The 25,158-nt window shown below is 38.9% G+C and overlaps 1 protein-coding gene across 1 annotated transcript in view; it reads right to left on the reverse strand.

Moving 5' to 3' along the window:
- LOC130879912 (phospholipid-transporting ATPase ABCA3-like) overlaps window positions 1-25,158 on the reverse strand; it is a 122,611-nt gene that overhangs the window by 25,308 nt on the left and 72,145 nt on the right. The window contains exons 19-22 of the mRNA XM_057778736.1: window positions 20,227-20,473; window positions 19,881-20,085; window positions 12,555-12,774; window positions 2,076-2,240 (exon numbers count right to left, since the gene is read on the reverse strand). Of these exons, the coding sequence (XP_057634719.1) occupies window positions 2,076-2,240; window positions 12,555-12,774; window positions 19,881-20,085; window positions 20,227-20,473 (837 nt within the window). The remainder of the gene's footprint in view (window positions 1-2,075; window positions 2,241-12,554; window positions 12,775-19,880; window positions 20,086-20,226; window positions 20,474-25,158) is intronic.

The following is a 25,158-nucleotide window of genomic DNA, read 5'->3' on the forward strand; positions in this document are numbered from 1 at the left end:
CTCCTGAGTAGATTGGGAGCATGGGGACCTTGGGAGAGGGTTGAGGGGCGGGGAGAGGCAGGCAGGCAGGGGAGCGGAGAGGAACGCAGAGCTCACTTGTGACGGATTCTGCTGTATCTCAAAGGCTCTGGTAGGTTGTGTTGTATTTTCACCTGCTTCTAGGACTCTCAAGTTCCCTCTACGAGTTTCTCAGGGACTCATTATTTAAGCATGGTGTAACTCACTGATCATTTAAGAGCGCTAATCTCCTCATATTGTACAGTTCTTTTGTTGTTGACTTGTTATTTTAAAATGCAAGAAACTGCTTTTATTCTCTTACATTTCTTAGTATTTGCTTTATGGACTGTAATGTGATTTTATAAAAGGTTCAATTGGCTGCTAAGGAAAATATGTATTCTATGGCCTTTTCACGAAATTGTCACTTTATGTCTACTGTCGCTGAATCGTTTGTCTATTGTTTTTTTTAGAGGGTAGATCTGGATAATCTATCAATAATAATAGTGTTTTGAAGCCATTCACTATTGTTGATTCTAGACCAATCTGTCATTGTGTTTGTTTTTATGACACTGGGTACTTAGTTGAAATGTGTTTATAATTGTTGCAGGTTTTTAAATTAAAACTCTAACATTTACTTATTATGCATGTTTCTGTGTATATATGTATAAGAACATGTGTACCATGTCACATGTAGAGGTCAGAGGGTAACTTGTAGGAGTTGGTTCTCTCCTTGGGAACAAAATACAGGTTGTTATGTTCAATAGTACCCTTACCTGTGAGGCATCTCAGTAACCTTATAGATCTTCTAGACAGTCTGCTCCCTTCGTGAGTATGCAGTGGCTGTCTCTCTCTCTCTCTCTATATATATATATACATACATATATATGTATATATATATACATACACACACACACACATATATATATGGACTAGCTTTTTATTTAAAATGTACTTTTTAAAAATCAAAATACATACTCTTACTCTAGGTGACTATATGAATTTAAATGCTTTTGAAACTGTTCAGAAGGCAGCCGGAGCACTGAAAGAGCCAAGAGGTTACCACTGGCAATCCCGAGTTGCTCTCTTAGGCATCTATCATACTAATGTAAACTTACACCTAAATTTTTTGGGCTCACAGTCCACACCATCCACAAGCATGCCACTGACTTGTGCTCTCTCATGTTTCCCCTATCCCTTCGCTGTTAGTCTGCATGTATCTTTCAAGGTGTCTATTGGGGATAATAAACATTTGGATCTTGTTTTCAAATTCAGTCAGCTAAACTGAACCTATTAATTGGAGAAATTAGACTATTAACATTTATGATTGTTACTGTTCTGGTTTGTTTGAATACAGTTTATTCTTTTCTTTATCTCTTATTCATCTTAGAGCTTAATGGTTTACTTAGCTGACAGCTTTTACTTCTTTCTTAGTTCTCATTTATGATTCCTTTCATAAATAAATGTTTTCCTGAGTTCCCATGATTATGACTGCCTTTCTTATTTACCCATATATAAGGGTTATTGAAATATTTTCTACAGTGCTCTTTTATGGGGTCATGAATTACTTTGTCTTAGAAGGTCTTCAATGTCTATTGATTGTAGAAGTGAACTTGGAAAAATACAGTAAATTTTGTTAACAGTTAATTTACTCCCATTGCTTCAAACACATCTACTGTACCATGTGTTTATGGCTTCCAGGGTTTCTATTGAGATGTATGATATAATTCTGATGGATTAGTCATTGTAAGTAATTTGGAAATCCTCTCTTGCAGTTTTCAGTACTCTTTATCCTGTAGTCTTAACAGTTTAACTACAATGTGATGTCACGAGGTGCTCTCTGGTCATGCCTACTTGAGGTTTGTAAATCCTTCTTCTGTCCATAGGTTTCCCAAAATTTGAGAAACTTTCTGCATACATTTTATTGAACAAGTTTAGTATGTTTCCAATTTGCTACTCAGTTCATTCTACTTAACTGGAAGAAAACCAGGTTTTTCTTACTTTACATAACCTTAGTAGAAGTGTAGAAAGTAAAAAGGAATATAGTGTTTTTATGGGCCTGAAGAGTTCCCAATACTCACACAAATCACTACAGTCCATGTAGGTCCTTCTAAATTTCTTAGCGCACAGTGTTTTCACCTCATAGTCATCAAAATACTTGCTGATACTCATTGCAAAGTTGTAACTGGGCAGTATCATTAAAGCTGTATTTATGAGGTTGCTGATGAAGTCAGGAACATCATTATCTGTAATTAAAAAATAATATATTAGTTTCAGTTATTAGAAAAGTAGTGAACTTCCTCATAAAAAACAATTTCCCCTCAAATAAATAAGCCATTCTTAGACAAACTATTAGACAATCCTTAAGACCACAGCATTTGTTGCTAAATGTACCCACCTAGATAACTTGTGGAAAAATAACAGAATTAATCACACAAATGAGTAGATTCTGACAAAGGTGACTGCTTTCCTTCCTTTTTATTCTTTGTTTTCCTTTTCCTTTCTTGATGGGGAAGCTCAGTCAATCACATTTAGCTAGACTGTGGCCACCTGGGACCAAGGAAGAAGGACTTGGGGATCCAGGTGCCCGCCCCTTGTTTTGCCTCTCTCGGCTGCATGTGGTGCTCACTGGACTCCCTTCCCCTGGTCGTGTGAGTTTCTCATTTACCCAATTATTAAATTATATTCCTTGTTTTTGAGCTGGTCTGGTTAATTCTAACTACCGATCGACCATGCCCGTCATTTGGCGCCGACCTTGGGGCTTTTTGGAGCCCTTTAAGGCTCTAGATACACGCACCAAATCTTGCACCCCTGCCGTACAGCTTTCTCCCGTGGCCGAGGGGAGGGAGTGGAAGGCCTCTCCTCCGCACAGACCGTCCCCCCTTCTTCCCCTGCTGGTCTTCTATGCTGCGCTCCCTTGTTTGTTCTTGCCCTGCCTGGCTGCAGGCCGCCACAGGTGCCGACGAGCGAGCGCGAATGCCCCTGTGCCTGGGTGCGGCCCGAAGCCCCGCTGTGGCGGTGGCTCTGTCACCACAACCGGCGCCCGGCTGTGCCTGGCTCTACAGCTATTGTAGTGGGTGATTCACGCAGCACACGGTCTATGAGTTTAACCTCTGGATTTGAGTATATATTTCAGAATTTCTTCTCCCATTCTCATTTGCCTGCCACGTGGATTCAGGTGCACCCCACCACCTACTAACAGGCAATGGTTATTGCACCTACTCTTGCTGATTTGATTAAACCACAGGTAAGATTTATTTTAAATTTAAGGAAAAATGTCAGACAACCTAACCCTCCAAGGCTTTCATAGCCTTTTCACTTACTCCATGTGGGAGGTCTTACAAGATGCGAATGACACCCTTCTCACGTGGCTATTTCTGGGATTCACCTTTTTTCTTGTATTTTATGGCTTTTTCATAATATGGTTTGACAATAGGAAAATGATGCAGTCTTTACAGACTGAATTCAGGATTCTTAGAAAAGAAGCTGAAAATCTAAGGAGGGGCACAACCATCTTGCCTGACAATTTTTAGTTGGCTGAGGTAATTTCAAAAACAATTCAGAGTGACACCAACCTCCTCAAGAAAGAGACTGGAGTTCTCAAGGAGGAGACTAGATCTTTGTCTAATATGACTCGGTCAACTGAGCTAAATTTTGAAAAGGTACAGTCTAATATTAATTCATTTAAGGAGAAATTCGTTGCTCTGGAGGAGGAAATGGCTAATTTGGCTCATAAAATCCAGTCCATGACTGTAGGTGCTGAAACATTATTTGAGAGGATTCGAACTGCTGAATGTACTAATTGGACTTTGTCAAAAGGGTATGATAGATTGATTGATTGATAGACTGTCTATCCAAGAAGGCACTATACATGCCATGAAGATTATGTCCAAGGATTAGATATTATCTCTAATGGACTTCATACCTTAGAATCCTCAATGAAGGCATTAGAGAATAATACTGGACAGGAGATTCAGGCCTTGCAGAGGGCAATGGTAAACAGATTTGAAAAGACTGAGGAAATTATAGACTTCGACGAACAGGAGCAAAAGGTAGAAAGGCAAAATATAACTCCGTCAGTTTGTAAAATTCCCTGGGATAGCTTCCCCACAGTTCTACCTGCCTTTCCAGTAATAACATCAGAAAAGGTAGCTGGCTCCAAATACCCTAGGGTCATCAAGGAACATACATGGAAGCCTGTACGAATGAGTAATCTGAAAGAAATTAAACAAGTGATTGTGAATTACAGACTACATTCATCCTTTGTTAGAGAGATGGTCAAAGCCTGGGCTCTCAGTAACAAGGCCACACCTCACGATTGGGCTCAATTAATCTCAGCTGTCCTAGAAAGCAGCCCTCAATTGTATTGGAGATGCCTTTTCAAAGGGGAGGTTAGATTTTTAGAACAGCAGGAAAGAGTGAAAGGAACTGAGATTTCCCTAGATCAAATTCTAGGTGACGAACTTTACTCTGATCCCCAGGACCAAGCTCTTTATGATGACCACATCTTATCCGTATGTGCCACAGCAGCTTTAAAGGCTTGGGACAGGGCTCAGGACCCAGGACAGAGAGTGGAATCATATCTCAGGGGTAAACAGGGCCAGAGAGAACCCTTTAGTGACTTTTTACAAAGACTAACTAAGGCTGTACAAATAGGGATAACTGATCCAGAAGCCAGACGTATAATAATTGAATGTTTGGCTTATGAGAATGCCAACATAGAGTGCAAAAGGATCCTGGGGCCTTTAAAGATCAGATCAGTGCCCTTGGAGGAATGGGTCTTGCATACAATGAATGTCGATACATTTGATTATGGCACTGAAGTGTGGGTAGGAGAAGCAATTTCCAGTGGTAAGAGAAGGCATCAAGATACCAAATGTTTTAATTGTGGTAAAATGGAAATATGAAAAGGGATTGCAGACAATGGATTTCCAGGAATAATGTCTCTTCTAGGAATAACAGGAACAGGAGGACTCAGCCTTCAGGTTTATGGAGGAGATGTGGAAAAGGCAGACATTGGACAAATGAATGTAGATCAACAAGAGAGAGACAGGGCAACCTGTTACCATCAGAAAACGCAATGGGGGACCTCTTGCAGGCCCCCATGGCGAATGTGGTCCAGTCATTTCTGGTTACTGTGGAGAACATGTCTCGTCAGGAAAATTAGAAGGCTCCATGCCTGCTGTCAAAAGCAACAATGGTCTGAAGGATGAGATAAATGTGGAGGATGAGTCAAGGAATATGATAGGACAGAGGAAACATATATTCTGGCAGACTTCTATAAATGAACAAAGACCAAAGCTAAGAGTGTGTATAAATGGCATTTTTTATTGAAGGCTTACTGGACACAGGTGTGGATGTAAGTATCATTACTCCAGAATCTTGGCATCCAAATTGGTCTCTTCAGGAGGTAGATGTTCAGTTCGTGGGAATTGGAACCCTATCTCGGGTAAGACAAAGCCTGAGATGGGTTGAATGCATAGGGCCAGAAGAGCAAATAGGAAAACTAAGGCCATATGTAGCCAATATTGCAGTGAATTTATGGGGTCATGACCTATTGCAGCAATGGAATACCCAGATTAGCATTCCTGCTGCTTCTAAAGCCTATATTTCTGAGGAAAATATTAAAAGATATTACAGATGGCAGAAACCGGCCATTTGGGCTGTACAAGAACACAAAGCAATTGATGACCCTTCAGAGGTACCAACAGCCCTGCCTCTAAAATGGTTGACTGAGAAACCAATATAGCTCAAGCAATGGCCTTTAGCTGAGGAAAAGTTGCAGGCTTTAGAACAGCTGGTACAAGAGCAATTAGATGCTCGACATATAGAAGAATCTACCAGCCCTTGGAATTCTCCTGTATTTGTTGTTAAGAAAAAAATCTGTAAATGGAGAATGGTGACAGATCTTAGGGCTATCAACAAGATTATTCAACCTATGGGCCCTCTGCCATCTGGAATTCCTCTGCCCTCTCTGTTACCAAAGGGATGGCCTATCATAGTTATTGATTTAAAGGATTGTTTCTTCACTATACCTTTACAAGAAAAGGATAGAGAAAAGTTTGCCTTCACAGTGCCTACTTATAATAACTCTCAGCCTACTAGGGGAGGTACCAGTGGACTGTCCTCGCACAGGTCATGTTAAATAGCTCCACCTTGTGTCAATATTTTGTAAGTCAAGCGATTTCCTAAGTCTATAATTTACCACTACATGGATGATATTTTGCTATCTGATTCAAATATAGATACTTTAGAAAGACTGTTTGAAAAAGTAAAGATAGTTTTACCTAAATGGGGATTGCAGATTGCTCCTGAAAAAATACAGAGAGGAGATTCTGTCAATTATCTAGGTTATAAAATAGGTTTACAAAAAAAAAAAAAATTAAGGCACAAAAGGTAGAAATTAGGAGAGATTAGTTACGGACTCTTAATGAGTTTCAGATTGTTAGGAGATATCTCCAGCCTAAGACCGGCTGTTGGGATAACACCTGATCTAATAATTCATTTAAACAAAACTCTAGATGGTGATTAAGACTTGAACAGTCCCAGAGAATTAACAGCTGAAGCAGAAAAGGAACTGACAATGGTTGAAGAAAAATTACAGGAGTCACATGTGGATAGGATGAATCCAAGCTTAGTTGTATTCTTGTCATATTGCCTTCAAGGAATTTTTTTTACAGTTACAATATTTATTTTTTTTAAATTTATTTATTTCTTTATTAAAGATTTCTGCCTCCTCCCCGCCACCCATTTCCTTCCCCTCTCCCAATCAAGTCCCCCTCCCTCGTCAGCCCGAAGAGCAATCAGGTTTCCCTGCCCTGTGGGAAGTCCAAGGACCACCCACCTCAATCCAGGTCTAGTAAGGTGAGCATCCAAACTGCCTAGGCTCCCACAAAGCCAGTACGTGCAGTAGGATCAAAAACCCATTGCCATTGTTCTTGAGTTCTCAGTAGTCCTCATTGTCCATTATGTTCAGCGAGTCCGGTTTTATCCCATGCTTTTTCAGACCCAGGCCACCTGGCCTTGGTGAGTTCCCGATAGAATGTCCCCATTGTCTCAGTGTGTGGGTGCACCCCTTGCAGTCCTGAGTTCCTTGCTCGTGCTTTCTCTCTTTCTGCTCCTGATTTGGACCTTGAGATTTCAGTTCGGTGCTCCAATGTGGGTCTCTGTCTCTCTCTCCTTTCATTGCCTGATGAAGGTTAATATCCAGGAGGATGCCTATATGTTTTTCTTTGGGTTCACCTTCTTATTTAGCTTCTCTAGGATCACAAATTATAGACTCAATGTCCTTTATTTATGGTTAGAAACCAAATATGAGTGAGTACATCCCATGTTCCTCTTTTTGGGTCTGGCTTACCTCACTCAGGATAGTGTTTTCTATTTCCGTCTATTTGCATGCAAAATTCAAGAAGTCATTGTTTTTTACTGCTGAGTAGTACTCTAATATGTATATATTCCATACTTTCTTCATCCATTCTTCCATTGAAGGGCATCTAGGTTGTTTCCAGGTTCTGGCTATTACAAACAATGCTGCTATGAACATAGTTGAGCATATACTTTTGTTGTATGATAGGGCATCTCTTGGGTATATTCCCAAGAGTGGTATTGCTGGGTCCAGGGGTAGGTTGATCCCGAATTTCCTGAGAAACCGCCATATTGCTTTCCAAAGTGGTTGCACAAGTTTGCATTCCCACCAGCAATGGATGAGTGTACCCCTTTCTCCACAACCTCTCTAGCAGAGGCTATCATTGCTGTTATTTTATTTTAGCCATTCTGACAGGTGTAAGATGGTATCTTAAAGTTGTCTTGATTTGCATTTCCCTGATCGCTAAGGAAGTTAAGTGTCTTTTGGCCATTTGAACTTCTTATGTTGAGAATTCTCTGTTCAGCTCAGTGCCCTATTTTATAATTGGGTTGCTTAGCCTTTTACGATCTAGTTTCTTGAGTTCTTTATATATTTTAGAGATTAGACCTTTGTCAGTTGCGGGGTTGGTGAAGATCTTCTCCCAGTCAGTGGGTTGCCTTTTTGTCTTAGTGACAGTGTCCTTTGCTTACAGAAGCTTCTCAGTCTCAGGAGGTCCCATTTAATCAATGATACCCTTAATGTCTGTGCTGCTGGGGTTATACGTAGGAAGTGGTCTCCTGTGCCCATGTGTTGTAGAGTACTTCCCACTTTCTCTTCTATCAGGTTCAGTGTGTTCAGACTGATATTGAGGTCTTTAATCCATTTGGATTTGAGTTTTGTGCATGGTGATAGATATGGATCTATTTTCATTCTTCTACAGATTGACATCCAGTTTTGCCAGCACAATTTGTTGAAGATGCTCTCTTTTTTCCATTGTATACTTTTAGCTCCTTTATCGAAAATCAGGTGTTCATGGGTTTGTGGGTTAAAGTCCGGGTCTTCTATTTGATTCCATTGGTCGACTTCTCTGTTTTTATGCCAATACCAAGCTGTTTTCAATACTGTAGCTCTGTAATAGAGTTTGAAGTCAGGGATGGTAATGCCTCTACGAATCTTAATGCAGAAAGATGATATTAACTTAGAATGGATGTTTTTACCACATAAACCAAGTAAAAAATTAAAAAATTATGTGGAAAAGATCTCTGAATTAATTATAAAAGGTAAATTGAGGCTTCGTCAACTAGCAGGCATAGATCCAGCAGAAATTATAGTGCCTTTCACTACTGATGAGATAAAAAAGTTATGGGAAGACAATGAACTATGGCAAAGAACTTGTGCTAATTTTTTGGGAGAAATTAATAGCAACTATCCCAAAAGCAATAGACTTAACTTTATAAAGAGAAATTCTTTGATTCTTCCTCAAATCGTCTGTGATGCTCTGATAAATGGAGCCTGTACATTTTATACTGATGCTAATAAATCAGGGAAGGCAGGTTACAAATCAGAAGAACTGAGTAAGGTGGAACAAAGTCCTTATGATTCTGTCCAGAAGGCAGAATTATATGCCATTCTTATGGTGCTAAGGGATTTTAAAGAACCTCTTAATGTAGTTACTGACTCGCAATATGCAGAAAGAGTTATCTTGCATATTGAAACTGCTGAATTTATACCAGATGATACAGAACTGACTTCATTGTTTATCCAGGTACAAGACATGATCAGGAATAGGCTTTGCCCTATGTACATAACACACATCCGATCCCAAATGGGTCTGCCAGGTCCTCTAGCACAAAGTAATGCAGACATTGATCAATTGTTGATTGGAAGTGTGCTGCAGGCCTCTAAATTTCATAAAAAAAAATCACGTCAATAGCAAAGGCTTGAAGAAAGAGTTTTCTATTATGTGGCAACAAGCTAAGGTGATTATTAAGAAATGCCCTACTTGCTCTTTCTATAAGCAAACACCACTGCCTGCAGGGACTAATCCAAAGGGTACTCAAAGGAATGAAATCTGGCAGATGGATGTGGTCCACTTCACGGAATTTGACAAATTAAAATATGTACACCACACCATTGACATCTATTCAGGTTTTCAATGGGCAACTGCTTTAAGCTCAGAAAAAGCTGATTCAGTAATCACTCATTTATTAGAAGTCATGGCCATCATGGGTATACCTGCACAAATAAAGATGGATAATGGTTCAGCTTATGTCTCTAGGAAAATGAAACGGTTTTTTGCTTATTATAATATTAAGCATGTTACAGGTATACCATACAATCCTACAGGTCAAGCAGTCATAGAAAGATCAAATTGCACTATAAAGGATATATTAAACAAACAGAAAGGGGTGGAAAATACCCCCAGAAATAGGTTATATAATGCTTTATTAACCTTGAATTTTCTCAATGCTAATGAGAAGGGGACAATGACTGCAGAAAGACATTTGATAATGGAAAAGTCTGCTGAATTAAATCAACCAGTTTATTTCAAGGATGTGTTGACCTCGCAATGGAAGCCAGGAAATGTGCTGTGTTGGGTAAGGGGTTTTGCTCTTGTTTCCACAGGAGAAGAAAAATTGTGGATACCATCAAAATTAATAAAGGTTCGGTTTGAAGAGGAGGAACCTCTTAGAAAGGATAAATGACAATTCATCCACAGTGATGACAATCATACCGCTGGTAAGAAAAACATATAGGATGGGGGCAGGGTTCTCTTCTTATCTCCGCAGGTAAACACTCATCTTCAAAGAATTCAAGGGACCCTGGATGTTTGAATACTGACAGATGGAAACTATATACAACACAAGGATCAGCAATAAAACTGAATAGGTTCAGTGAGTGAAAGTATTATAAACATATTTTTAAATATGTATTAATGTGCATTTATTTATAAATATATAGAGCTGGTTTTGGAAGTTGGACTCTGGCTCAGTCCCTCTCCAATTCCAAGTCTGTTGGTAAGAGATATCCCAGAGTTTCTGTCTCATGTCAAGAGCCATGATATGGGACAGAATAATAATAATAATAATTGATAAACTTTCTTTGCCTTTCCTCATATCTGTTTCTGTCTTTATTATACCTTTCATTGAATATATATATGTCTGTATATGTCTTTATAGATAATGCTTAAATTTTCCATAAGAAACAATTTTCCTGCAGTAAACTTTGAAGTTTCCAGGATGAAGATGGGGCCCCACAACATCGACTCCACCTGGTTAATATGACGTTGTGATGTTGATAGTGCTAATACAAGACCTGCTTTTTGGTACCAGCTGCACAAGACAGTTCCAAATGGTGCACATTTTTGACAACACTCTGGTCGGACATCCTCAAAACACTCAGAGACTATTTGCAATTTTCTCAGACCAAATATTAATCTTGGAATTTTACCATCATTTACTTTCACAGGACCCCCTAAGAAGAATGTCACCCCCATGACAGCTGGAAGCAATTTTAGAGGACAACATCCCCTCTCCCAGCAGAGTTTGCCCTCAGGTTTAGGGACATCATTTAAAGGTTGGTTATAATTGGTATATGGTCGAGGGATGGGGGAGGTATTTTATAGGCTCAGGAATGTTTTTGAAAAAACAAAAGAAAAAAAGAGGGATAATTGGTGATGGGATAATAGATCGGTATTTGTGAGTTATTGTTTTTAGAAAGTTATATTGGTATTGTTTCTTGTATATTAATACAAAGTTAAATTATACTGAATATTGTATGCGAGTATGCCTCTACCTCTGTTTAAAACATTTGTTATTTATTGATATATATTGTATTGATATATATATATACCATATTGCAGTGTACATTTCTACCTCTGATTAAGATACTTATATATTGTTTATGTAATGATATACATTGTTTACATTTGGAGGTCATTGTCCTCATTTATTGCACAATTGTTTATTCTCTTAGTCCTCAAGTTAGATAGGTATCAAGAATTATAAATCAATACTCATATATGTTTGTCATATTTATATTTAGGCTAATCAGGTAATTTAGATACATAGAGATTATATTTAGTATAGATAGTATAATCTTCAACATCTTTGAAGAGCTGTAGAAAATGGCCTTTAATCTAACCTAGAGTTCTGTGGTAGTGAGACACAATCACTCCTGGCAACACTGCTCTACTCCCGAGAGAATGTTGAGCACCAAAGACACTCCACTTGGAGCTTGTCTTCTTCTTGGCAGAACTTGCCTTTGGGCAAAGAAAAGCCCATACCTCAACCACTGACAGAGATACAGAGTATCCATAAATGGATAAAAACAGGATTGTCTTATCCTACTAAGACAGTTTAAGATAGTTCTAAAAAGTTTCTTGCCTTTGAATATGGTATGTCAGTTACATTAGACCTTAGCCAAAGTTGGTTGCTTCAACATTGCAAATGAGACTTTGGGTGATTGCTCAGGCAATCAGTTGTCTCTGTCATTTGTTGCACATTTTGGAAGTTTCTCGTTTGTACTTCCTGGTTGATCAAGTAATATTACTTCCTTTCTCAGATCTTTGATGAAGTTGAAGATTAGATAATTGTAGTTACCCTCCTCATGATTTAGCTAAACTTAATTTCAATACATTATTTAAACTCCTTGAAATAGAAGGCTTAGTAAAACTTTTGTTATATGTTTCTTGCTTAATATTGTTTGTTGCTTGTAATTTTATATTTGGTATCTATTCATATTGTATATAGTTGTATTGGGTTTGGTTTGATCCTGTTTAGACAAAAGGGGGAATGATGGGGAAGTTCAGCCAATCACATTTGGCTAGGGTGTGGCCGCCTGGGGCCAAGGAAGAAGGACCTGGGTGCCCGCCCCTTATCTCTTTTATCTCTCTGTCTCGGCTGCACTTGGTGCTCACTGGACCCTGGTTGTGTGAGTTTCTCTTTTTCCCAATTATTTAATTATATTCCTTGATTTTGAACTGGTCTGGTTAATTCTAACTACCGGTCGACCATGCCCATCACTTTCTCTTTTTCTTCCTCTTCCTCCCTTTCCTTCATCTCTAAGTCTCAACAAATATTTGGTGTTTCCAAAATCATAGGTTTTCAGATAATTGAAAAGTGCTTATCAGTTATTTTTTTAATTCCTATGTGATTTTATCCCCATTTATTCAATGTATTTTATGGAAAAGGGGAAAATTATATGGTGTTCTTACCATAAAATTTCAGTATAGTAGAAATGACGATACTGAAAATAGTTGAGAAGTAGTTAAACAGTGTGAGCTTGATGTAGGAAGTGGTGCTGCTCTGGAACAGGAAGCTTCCAAGATACGTGAGAGGGACCACACACCAGCCATACAGCATGAAAATCAGCATTGTGTCCACAAAGTTGTAACTCACAACAAATGCATCCACTTGGCAGACTCTGAATACACCCTGGGACAGAGAATAGAGGGGTAAAACCAAGGTGAAGGATACTGTGCATAGACACTGTTTCAACTAGGCCAGAACGATTAGCTACCAATTTGGGTCATGTTTAAGCTTTAGAGTGAACTTAGGTGAACTATTTCCCAGCTGAGAATATTACAATGAGCACAGTAATTGAGCTCCTCTTTCCATTTTTCTTCTCTTTGAAATAGGCTGTATTTCCCACAGCCATGATCAAAGACAAAAAAGATACAGAGAAAGACACTAGAAAATGGGAAGAAATTCTTTGCTCATGAATTTGGAATAATTGACATTGTGAAAATAACCATTTTACCAAAAACTATTTACAGATTCAATGCAACCCCAATCAAACACTCCCATCTCATTCTTTGCAGAAATAGAAAATAAAACACCTAAAATTCATTTAGAATCACAAAACGCCCAAATGGCCAAAATAATCCTGAAAAAAACCCCATAACAACTCTGGAGAGATTACTATTACAGATATAGTGTAGGACTATAGTAATAAAAACAATATGATATTGGCACAAAACCAGACATGTATATCAATGGAACACAACTTAAGATTCAAATATGAGGACACATAACTTCAGTTACTTAAATCTGAAAACGATGCAAAAGATGACAACCAGAGAAAAGACAGAATCTTCAACAAATAGTGCTTGCAATACTGAATGCCTACGTGCAGGAGAGTGATATGACCTGTATCTATCACTTTGTACAAAATCTAATTCCAAATAATCAAGACCTAAGTGTGAAGCCTGAAGCACTGAAATTGCTAGTGAAACCCAAGGTAGTGTCTTCCATGTATAGATGTAGAAAAGCACTTTCTGAACAGGACTTCATTTGCCCTAGAATTTTGGCATGTGAGTCTTCGTAAAACTAAACTTTAAAAACTTTTTAAAGTTTATGAAAAAAGCTTTATAAAACTAAAAAACATCTGCCTAGCTAAAGAAATGGTAAGGTGATTTGTTAGAAAATTGTTAATCAATTTACTTCAAGACCCAGCTATATCAATTTTATACATATACCCAAAGGATGCACAATCATATATCAAGGGAACTTGCTCAACTATGTTCACAGGAGCCTTATTCATAATATCCAGAACCTGGAAGCAACCTAGATGCCCCTCAATTGAAGAATGAATAACGAGAATGTGGTACATTTACACAATTGAGTATTACTCAGCTGCAAGAAATGATGACCTCATGAAATTTGCAGGCAAATGGATGGAACTAGAAAAAAAATCATTCTGAGTGAGGTAACCCAGACCCAGGAAGACAAACATGGTATGAACTTATTTATAGGTGGTTATTAAGAGTAAAGTATAGGATAATCAACCTACAGTCCACAGCCCCAGAGAGGTTAGATAACAAGGAGAGTTCAAAAAGGTATGTATGGATTTCCCTGGGAAGGGGAAGTAGAAAAATTCTCCTGAGTAAACTAGGCGCAGCAGTTTGGGAGGGGGGGATGGAGAAATGGGTGGGTTAGGTGTGGTAGGGGGATTGGAAGCAGGATGGAAGTGGAGAGTAACAAAAGAGATGTCTTGATGGGGGCACATTTTGGGGTTAGGGAGAAACCTGGGGTCAGAAAACAACAGGAACCCACAAGGATGACTGTAGTGACGAGGTGAGCAGGCCTGCTTTTCGTCCTGCTCGCTCCCGCATGGCTAGCTTATGCCCCGAAATAATGCCACACAAATTGTATTCTTTTAAACATTGTCTCTTATTGGCTAACTCTCACATCTTGATTAACCCATTTCTAATAATCTGTGTAGCACCATGAGGTGGTGGCTTACCGGGAAAGATTCTAGCCTACATCAGTCTTGGGTCGAAGAATCATGGTGTCTGCCTCACTTCCCTTCTTCCCAGCATTCTGTTCTGTCTACTCTGCCCACCTAATATTAAAAGGCCAAGGCAGTCTCTTTATTAACCAATGAAAGTAACACATAGACAGATGACATTCCTACATCAGATGACCCCAATTAAGACTTGTAGCAATGGTGGAGAGGGTGCCTGAACTGGCCATCTACTAAGCAGATTGGTGACTTTCCTAATTACCATCTGAGATACTCTATCCAGTAACTGGTGGAAGGAGAGGCAAGGATCCACAGACAAGCACTATATTGAGCTCCAAGAGTCTTGCAGAAGAAAGGGAGGAGGGATTGTACCAGCCAGGGGGATCATGATGGGAGAACCCACAGAGACAGCTGACCTGAGCTTGCGGGAGTCGTGGATGCTGGACCAATGGTCAGGGAGCCTGAATGGGATCGACCGAGGCTCTCTGCACATGTGTGCCAACCGTTGTGTGACAATCATGCAGCTTGATCTCTTAGTAAGGCTTCTAACAGTGAAAGCAGGACCTCTCCCTGGGACTTAGTTGGCTTTTGATAACACATTCCCCATGCTGGATTACCTGGTTCCACCTTGACTTAAGGGGAGGATCTAGGTCCTGCCTCAACTTGATGTGCCATGCTTTGAGCAAGCCCATGGGAGGCCTGTCCCCTTCTGAATGGAGATGGAGGAGTGGATGGGGAGGGGGTAGATGAGAATGGAGTGGGGATAGGAAGAACAGAAGGAGGGGAAACTGGTTGGTATGTAAAATAAATGAAAAAAGTTATTATTTATTTTTTTTAAGAAATGATCAGATGAAGAGGAAACCCAGAGAGTGGAAAAGAATCTTTGTCAGCTGTACATCCAACAAAGGATTATTACCAAGAAAATATAAATAACTCAAAAAAAAAAAAACCCAGAGCCACAAACCAGAACCCAGATAAATCATCCAAATAAAGAAAACAAAACAAACACAAAACAACAAACAAAAAAACTCAAACAACCCTTAAAAATGGCTAAGTAATATCTCACAGAAATTTCATCATCTCTATTAATTAGGGAAATGCAACTCAAAATGACTTTGAGATTTCTTCTTACCTCAGTCAGAATGGCAAGGACTGCTGGAGGAGATGTGGGGAGAACCAAACCCTCATCCACTGTTGGAGGGATTGCGAACTGTTTGAGAAATCAGGGTGGAAAACCAAAAACTAAAAAAAAGAAAAAAATCTCCCTATGACCTAACTACAGCAGTCCTGAAGGACTCGCTGTCTATGGCCTAGCTGCAGCAGTCCTGCAGGACTTGCTGTCTATGGCCTAGCTGCAGCAGTCCTGCAGGACTCGCTGTCTATGGCCTAGCTGCAGCAGTCCTGCAGGACTCGCTGTCTATGGCCTAGCTGCAGCAGTCCTGCAGGACTCGCTGTCTATGGCCTAGCTGCAGCAGTCCTGCAGGACTCGCTGTCTATGGCCTAGCTGCAGCAGTCCTGAAGGACTCACTGTCTATGGCCTAGCTGCAGCAGTCCTGAAGGACTCGCTGTCTTATTTCACATTTACTTGCTAAGCCATGTTCAATGCTGTTCTATTCACAACAGCTAGAAAATGGAAACAACCTATACGTCTTAAAACTGATGAATAGGTAAAGCAAATGTGTTACATACAGACTACAGAATACTATACAGCTGTAAGGAAAAAAGGAATTTGTAGGTTAAATGGATGGAACTAGAAAATATTACATTGTATGAGGCAAACCAGAAACAGAAAGATGAATCTTATACGTTCTCTCTCATTTGAAGTTCATAGTTCCAAATACTTATATATTAATATATAACCTGGAGTAACTATAGAAACCAGGAGAGTAAAATTGGACAACTGTTTAGTGTGGGAGGATAGAGAGGGGAATAGGAGGGCACGAGTTATCTAAAGGGTGAAGTGGGAAAATAGGGGCTCTAATTAGGCAAGAGGGAGATACAGAAGAAAGAGGGTAAAATAAAAGTAAGGACATTTTGTTAATATATAACTTTTTTATTTAAACTATTTTTAAAATATACATAGTTTAAAAAAATCTCATCTGGGCTGACAATAGTCCTTCCTATAGTCATAGACCACCTATCAAAGTCCCCAACACTAGGCATGAGAAAGCCCTTTTTGAGTTGCTGACCCGGGCTGTCCAAGAGACTCCTAAAACATTATATAACTTATTGCTATTGCCATTGCTTCTAATCCCCCTTCAGATGTGGAAGGTGTGTCCCTATTCCCAAAGACATCATGCACTTCAGACACAAGGTCCAGAGGTGCTGAACTGGATCTGACCCAGTGTTCTTCCCTGAAGACTAGTTTTATTTACCATAAGGTATCATGTAAGCTTCCAAAGGAGGGAAGGAACCAGTAGTTCTACCCAGCTATCACACCTAAGAACTGCAATGATGACCATATTAGCAAGCATACCTTGGTGGTGAGCAACAGCACTTTAATTGCATTTAAGACCCACTCAACAAGAAGGATAACTAGGGCTGTTTCACAGAGAAAACTTTTCTCAAAACAAACAAAAAAGAAGGCAATCTTACCTTATGCTGGGAACCTACCCAACTACTCAAGGTTAGTGAAGTCATGGATCTTCAACAGCCACCAGCATAAAAGTAACTGCACTCTAAATGTTTGTCTTTTAATTCACAGATAAATGTAGTCCTAACCCCTCACCAAGGAAACTCTCCAACAGATAGAGACAATTATAGAAAACCACAATTAATCAAAATGTAGAATGTGGATCCCAGTCCCAAATGATACAACGTTTCTCATGCAGTTAAAGCTCCCACTTTGAAAGGAATGGAAATATTGTTAAGAGACCGAGGAACAGGTAGTTTGCTGTGAGATTGTGTCTCCTACTAATGTCAGAAGCCATAAACCCACAAATTCTTACTATGTGAATGCCTAAACATGACTTGAATAAGGACAATACTAATAGACATCCTAAAGTGGATGTAAGGAACGCTCAGGAGACCTTATCCCTAGACAAAGAACTACAGACTACCAAGGGATGCTAAGAGTGAGAGAAGGCTAATCCGTTATCCAATACCAAATGGTCAGTCCTAAAAACATAGGTACGTAAGTAACAGTATACAGACCGAGAGGGTTGTATTTATGTATTTAGGAATACACACAGACAGACAGACAGACAGGCAGACACATGCACATATACATCAACAATAAAAGGAAAAAAGAGGCCACTGAATCTGTAAGACAGTAAGAGAGAATATATGGGAAAGAGTCAAGGGAGGAAAGAGAAGGGGGAATTGACATTAATTATAATCTCAAAAATTAAAAAGGAGCTAATTGTGAATATGGCAACAGAAATAAACTGAACATACTTTTCAGGATGACTCTAAATATGCGTGACAATGGGTTTAAGAGTAGCTCTGAAGTTCTGACTGTCCTAGGTGGTTAAAAGTAGAGCAGTAATTTCTCTGAGCCTCAGTTTTCTGTCTATAAATATGATGAGTCATGTCAAATGTTTGTGGTGTTACATAAAGACAAACATGAGAAATAACATTGGTCATTAGCCATACATAGTGATATTGGGATAAATGTTGAAAATATATGCTTTTGTTTATATCTTGCTTTTTATCTTCCATCCAGGAAATAATATAAGTATGTCAGCCAAGTTTTGAGAACCACAGAAAAAAGTAATACCTAAGCATGGACATGAAAAGATTCAAGTTCAATTGATTTTAGATTAAATTTTTCCATTAATTTATAGTGTGTGTGTGGGCATGCAGACATCAGAGGACAACTTGCAGGAGCCAGCTCTCTCATTCCACTATGTAGGTCCTGGAGATTAAACTAAGATCACCAGGGTTGACAGCTTCTGCTGTCATCTTGCATAGAGGAGAGATTATAAAGTTAGGTAGCAGACCTGAATTAGTGAAAGATTTGAAAATAGATCCTCAACAAGATGGTGAGCTTCTCTTGCCCATGTCTATTGGACATGAACTATGTACCAGAGACTGGCATTGGCAATAGTAGCCAGGCTTGCATATCAAAAAAAAGTGCTCCTCTCTCCACCTTGCGACTTCTCTGTGTAACACACAGAACACACACTATTTGTTTCTCATATAATCACTCCTCCTGGACCCTGGTGCTCATGAGCCTCTTATAGCTGTTAAGGCCCTGAGTCATCTTCAGAAACAATTCTTGGACTATAAATATGAATGATATAAATAAATATGAATTTTCTTGTGGGAACAAAACTGATATTTTTTTCAAAAATCATAATCTCCAGTTGGTAATTCATAGTTCATATTTCCCAATGGTAGTTGGTAATTCATAGTTCATATTTCCTAATGGTAGTTGGTATTCTTTCTACTATTCTATTTTCAGTTCTGTGTCAACAGAAACAGTAAATGTTGTGGGGGTTGAGACAATGTATTATTTACAGTATTTGTCTTCCACACCTTCTATTTAGAAAGGGATTAACTTCTTTTATTCATATCTCATTCCCCTCAACTATGTAGTCTTTGCATCCTGTTTACTCAAAAGACGTAAAGAAAATAATGATTGCTATTGTTTACTAGTGAATAAAATAATTACATCCCAGCACTCGGGAGGCAGAGGCAGGTGGATCTCTGTGAGTTCGAGACCAGCCTGGTCTACAAGAGCTAGTTCCAGGACAGGAACCAAAAGCTACGGAGAAACCCTGTCTCGAAAAAAAAAAAAAAAAAAAAAACAAAAAACAAAAAACAAAAATAATTACATTAAGAGATGGCATAATTCTTACATACATACTCTCCAGACCACTCTCTCAGTGTTTCAAAATGACTGCCAAGACAAAATGCATTCTTCTTTGGTGATCATCCTTGATAAACATGGACTGTAAGTGTGGAGGATGAACAGTAATAGAAGCTGGCCTTAAATCTTGAGTCTAAACTATGTCGTTCAGCCCCAATTTTCCTGATGGTCCTGAGAGGACTGAGCAGGCATTGGCCTAGTTGTAATTAACTTATCAGCGCAAGTTAACAGATTTTAGAGCAGATTTTGACAAGGGCATATTGTTAAACAAATATATGGCAGGAAATGATTCTCCTCAGTGAAAGAATCTGAGGCAGTATTTTTTTTTTTTTATGAGGGTCTATAGTAAATTTCTGACATGGCAAGCCAAAGTAGTTTCAGATTACTTGATTACTTTCATTTTAGGATACAATTATTTGAGTAGAAATTAGTATGGACAACAGAAGGAAAAAGACTTTTGATGCAACTGTGGCTAATACTCACCAGTAGTACACAGGAGGGGATGGAGAAGAAGATGAGGTCACACAACAAGGCAGAAAGCCAGTATGTGAGCACACACACACCACTCAGGAACTGGATGTCCTTGGCTTGACTGATCCTTTCAGTCACTGTCTGGAGACTAAAGGTCCCCACCACCACAGAAATGCCAAAAGCCAAACACTGTACTATTTGTAATCCACTTACAGGCCTACAAAAGATGAAATAAAATATGAAATAAGCTATGAGATATAGGTAGGAAATACTGGCATTAGCTGTTTTTCAAATGTGTATGGTCAAAAAGCAAAGGTATGATAAGACTCAATTTCAGAAAAAGAAAAATCATACATACACTATGTTAGGACCATTATAAGGGTGAGGCTGAGGCTTATTGAAGACAGTGATGGAAGCATTAGGTCCAGAAAGGGTCATAAAAAGAATGTTGTCTAATACTGCCAGGGATATTGCAGATGAATGGTATGCCTCATTATTGAAGAAAACAGTGAGCACTGTTTTGTTTTTCTCAACTTTAATAGAAAGTGCAATAATGCAGAAGTTACGACACTCTTTACTTCCCAATATGTAATCATTTATATCACCTAGGATAAAACAGAAAATGTCAGTGAGCCATTCTAGGTAGTATATTGCCTAGAACCTGTATTGGAAGGGAAGGATAAAAAGTTGTGGGTTTTTATTTTTCCACTTAACATTTTGTTTTCCAAATTCTAACAATGGATTTTTAAAAAAGAATTTCACAGTATCATTAATCTTTACAATAATCTCACTGTATAATTCACAAACCAAACCACAGATTAAGAATATAGTATTTTTTTGAGACAGTTCCTGGCTGTCTGGGAACTCACTATGTAGACTACGCTGGTCTCAAACTCATAGATATCCACCTGCCTCTTCTTCCCAGGTGCTGGGATTAAAGCTGTGCACCACTATTTTTCCAGCTTCTTTATGTAGGCATTTAGTGCTATGAACTTTCATCTTAACACTGCTTTTATTGTGTCCCATAAATTTGGGTATGTTGTGTAGTTATTTTCATTGAATTTTAAGAAGTCTTTAATTTCTCCCTTGACCCATTGATGATTCAGGTGATCACTGTTTAATTTCCATGTGTTTGTGGACTTTCTGGAATTAGTATTGCTCTTGAATTCTAGCTTTAAGCCATGGTGATCTGATAATTACTTGGGGTTACAATCTGTTGAGGTTTTTTTTTTTGTTAGTGAGTATGTGGTCAATTTTTGAGAAGGTTCCATGAGGTGCTGAGAAGAATGTATATTCTTTTCAGTTTGGATGGAATATTCTATAGATGTCTGTTAAGTCCATTTGAGTCATAACATCTGCTAGTTCCCTTATTTCTCTGTTAATTTTTTGTCTGACTGACCTGTCCAGTTGTAAGAGTGGAGTGTTGAAGTCTCCCACTATTAGTGTGTTGGGTTTAACATATGATTTAAGCTTTAATAGTGTTTCTTTTACAGATGAGGGTGCCCTTGTGTTTGGGGCATAGATGTTCAGTGATGGATCTTTCCTGTGACTAATATGAAATGTCCTTCTTTGTCTCTTTGGATTGATTTTAGTTTGAAGTCTATTTTGTGAGATATTAGGATAGCTACACCAGCTTGTTTCTTAGGTTCACCTGATTGGAGATTTTTTCCCAACCCTTTACTCTGAGGCAATGTCTGTTTTTGAGGTTGAGGTGTGTTTCTTGTATGTAGCAGAAGGATGGATTCTGTTTTTGTATCCAATCTGTTAGCCTGTGTCTTTTTATAGGTGAGTTGAGTCCATTTATATTAAGGGATATTAATGACCAGTGATTGCTATCTCCTGTTAATTTAGTTTTCACTGTTGGTGATGTTAAATTGTGTGTTTTTCCCCTTCTTTGGTATTTGCTTCTGTGAGAACATCAATTGTCTGTGTTTTTGTTGATGTAGCCAACTTTTCTGGATTGGAGTTTTCTTTCTAGTACTTTGTGTAGGGCTAGGTTTGTGGCTATTGGTTAAATCTGGTATTGTCATGGAATATCTTTTTTTGTCCTTCTATGGTAATTGAAAGTTTTGCTGGGTATAGCAGTCTGGGCTGACATCCCTGGTCTCTTAATGTCTGCACAACGGTTGACCATGACTTTCTGGCTTTCATTGTTTCCAATGAGAAGTCAGCTGTAATTCTGATAGGTCTGCCTTTATATGTTACTTGGCCTTTTTCCTTTGTAGCTCTTAATAATCTTTCTTTATTCTGTATGTTTAGTGTTTTGATTATGTGGTGAGGGGACTTTTTTTGATCCAGTCTGTTTGGTGTTCTGTATACTTCTTGTATCTTCGTAGGCATATCTTTGTTTAGGTTGGGAAAGTCTTCTATGATTTTGTTGAATATATTTTCTGTGCTTTTGAGTTGAACTTCTTCTATACCTATTATTCTTAGGTTTTGTCTTTTCATGGTGTTCCATATTTTTGGATATTTTGTGTTAAGCTTTTGTTAGATTTAATGTTTTCTTTGACTGATGAGTTTATTTCCCCTATTGTATCTTCAGTGCTTGCGATTTTCTCTTCCATATCTTGTATTCTGCTATTTATATTTGAATTTGTGGCTCCTGATTGTTTTCTCATGATTTCTGTTTCTATAATTCCCACATCTTGTGTTTTTATTATTGTCTCTATTCAAGTCTTGAATAGTTTCTTTCATATGTTTGATTGTTTTTTCTTGGTTTTCTTTTTAAGGGATTTACTGATGTCTTCCAGTTTTTTTGTTTGTCTTTTCCTCCATTTCTTTGAGGGAATTTCTCATTTCCTCTTTAAGAGTCTCAAACATTCTCCTGAAGTTATTTTTTAGGTCATTTTCTTCTGCTTCATTTATATTTGGTTGTTCAAGTCTTGCTGTTGTAGGATCTCTAGATTTTACTGGTGTCATGTTGCTTTGTGGTGTTGCATGTGTTCTTACTTTGTCTACTCATCTTTTCCTCTAATTGGTGTGGTCAGGGCTGTATGTGATTCTGGTGATTAATCTTCTAAGTGCCAGTGGATCCAAGGCTCAAATGATTGTTCCTCATGGTACAGTCAGTGCCATGGTTCTAGTTACCGATTGGTCTCTCTGTGTTCCTGGAGGTCGCTCAGTGCTCCTGGGGTTTGCTCCTCTCCCGTGGAGTTTTCTGTCTGAGGCCGGCTCTGGTCTAGGTTGCTGGCTCAGAACTGTTTCTGTAAATGTCCCTGGTCTGGATCTGCTCCTGTGGAGGTCCCTGGGTTGGGGTTGGTACTACAAAGGTCTCTGGCTCCCATCTACTCTCTTGGAGGTCCCAGACTTGGGTGTGCCCAGACCAACAGAGGACCTGGCTCAGGCCTACTCCTTCAGAGGTCCCAGACTCATCTCATGGCCAGACCCACAGAGGTTCTGACTCAGGTCTACTCCCTCGGAGGTCCCAGATTCATGCCCAGACTGCATGGCCTACTTGCTCAGCAGTTGCTCCTTTATACCTGCTCCTATGGAGTTTGCTGTGCCAGGCCTGCTCTAGCCCAGGTCACTGGCTGAGTCCTTATCTTGTGGAGTCTGCTGCCTCAGGCCTGCTCTTACCTGCTTGTTTCTTAGTTCCATTTGATTGGAAATATTTTCCCAAACCTTTACTCTGAGGTAATTTCTGTCTTTGAGTTTTGGGTTTGTTTCTTGTATAAAGCAGAAGGATGGATTCTGTTTTTTATTTTTTATTTTATTTTTTACCATTCAATTAGTCTGTGTCTTTTAAAAGATTAATTGAGTCCAGTTATATAAATATATTAATGACCAGTGATTGTTAATTTCTGTTTTTTTTTTTTTTTGTGGTAGTGTTTGTGTGTTTCAATTCTTTGGGGTTTGCTGGTGTGAGGTTATCTGTTGCCTGTGTTTTTGTGGATGCAGTTAGTTTCCTTGGGTTGGAGTTTTACTTCTAGTATTTCTGTAGGGATGAGTTTGTGGATAGGTATTGTTTAAATATAGTTTTGTCACGGAATATCTTGTTTTCTCTGTTGGTGGTGACTGATAGCTTTGCTGGAGCAGTCTGGGCTTGCATCTGTGGTCTCTTAGTGTCTGCAGAACTTCTGTCCAGGACCTTCCGGCTTTCATCATTTCTACTGAATACTCAGGCGTAATTCTGATAGGACTGCCTTTATATGTTTTTTGGCCTTTTTCCTTTGCAACTCTTAATATTCTTTCTTTATTATGTATATCTAGCGTTTTGATTATTATACAGTGAGGGGATTATTTTTTTGGTTCAGTCTTTTTGGTGTTCTGTAAGCTTCTTGTACTTTCATAGGGATATCCTTCTTTAGGCTGGGAAATTTTTCTTCTATGATCTTGTTGAATATACTTTCTGTACCTTTGAGCTGCAGTTCTTCTCCTTCTTCTATCTCTATTATTCATAGGTTTGGTCTTTTCATGGTGTCCCAGATTTCCTGGATGTTTTGTTTTAAGAATTTGTTGGATTTAATGCTTTCTTTGACTGATGAATCTATTTCCTCTATAGTATCTTCAATATTTGAGTTCTCTCTTCCATCTCTTGTATTCTGTTGCTCATGCTAACTTTGTAGTTCCTGTTCATTTACCCAGATTGTCCATATCCAGAATTTCCTCAGTTCGTGTTTTCTTTATTGCCTGTATTTCAGCCTTCAAGTCTTCAGCTGTTTGAACTGTTTGCCTCACCTGTTTGATTCTTTTTCTTGGTTTTGATTTATTGATTTTTTTCCAATTTTTTGTTTGCCTTTTCCTCCAGTTCTTTAAGGAAAAATTTCCGTTCTTCTTTAAAAGTCTCCACCGTCCTCATAAAGTTACATTTAAAATCATTTTCTTCTGCTTCTTCTGTGTTAGGATGATCAAGTCTGCCTGTTGTATGACCACTGGGTTCTGGTGTTACCATGTTGCTTTTCAGGTTGTTGAATGTATTCTTGCATTGGTGCCTACCCATCCCTTCCTCCAATTGATGCTGGCATGTTTTTGCCTCTTGGTTCAATCCTCGCAGTTGGTGTCTGTGTCTTTGGGAAGTGTTCTTGGTCTGCTTTATACTGTCACTGTCTGTGTCTCAGGGAGCCACTGAGGTCTCTCTTGGCCCACTCTCTTGGCCTGCTCTCTTGGTCTGCTCACTTGGTTCATTTTCTTGGTCCACTCTGTGCAGTCACAGCCTGTGCTTCAGAGTTCTTCTCTTGGTCCTCTCTGTGTAGTTGTAGGCTGTGTTTCAGAGTTCCTCTCTTGGTCCTCTGTGTAGGTGCAGCCTGTGTTTTAGAGTTCCTCTGAGGTAGCAGGGGATAGGAAGGCCTTG

Source organism: Chionomys nivalis, chromosome 8 (assembly GCF_950005125.1).
Source record: "Chionomys nivalis chromosome 8, mChiNiv1.1, whole genome shotgun sequence".
Classification (NCBI taxonomy): Eukaryota; Metazoa; Chordata; class Mammalia; order Rodentia; family Cricetidae; genus Chionomys; species Chionomys nivalis.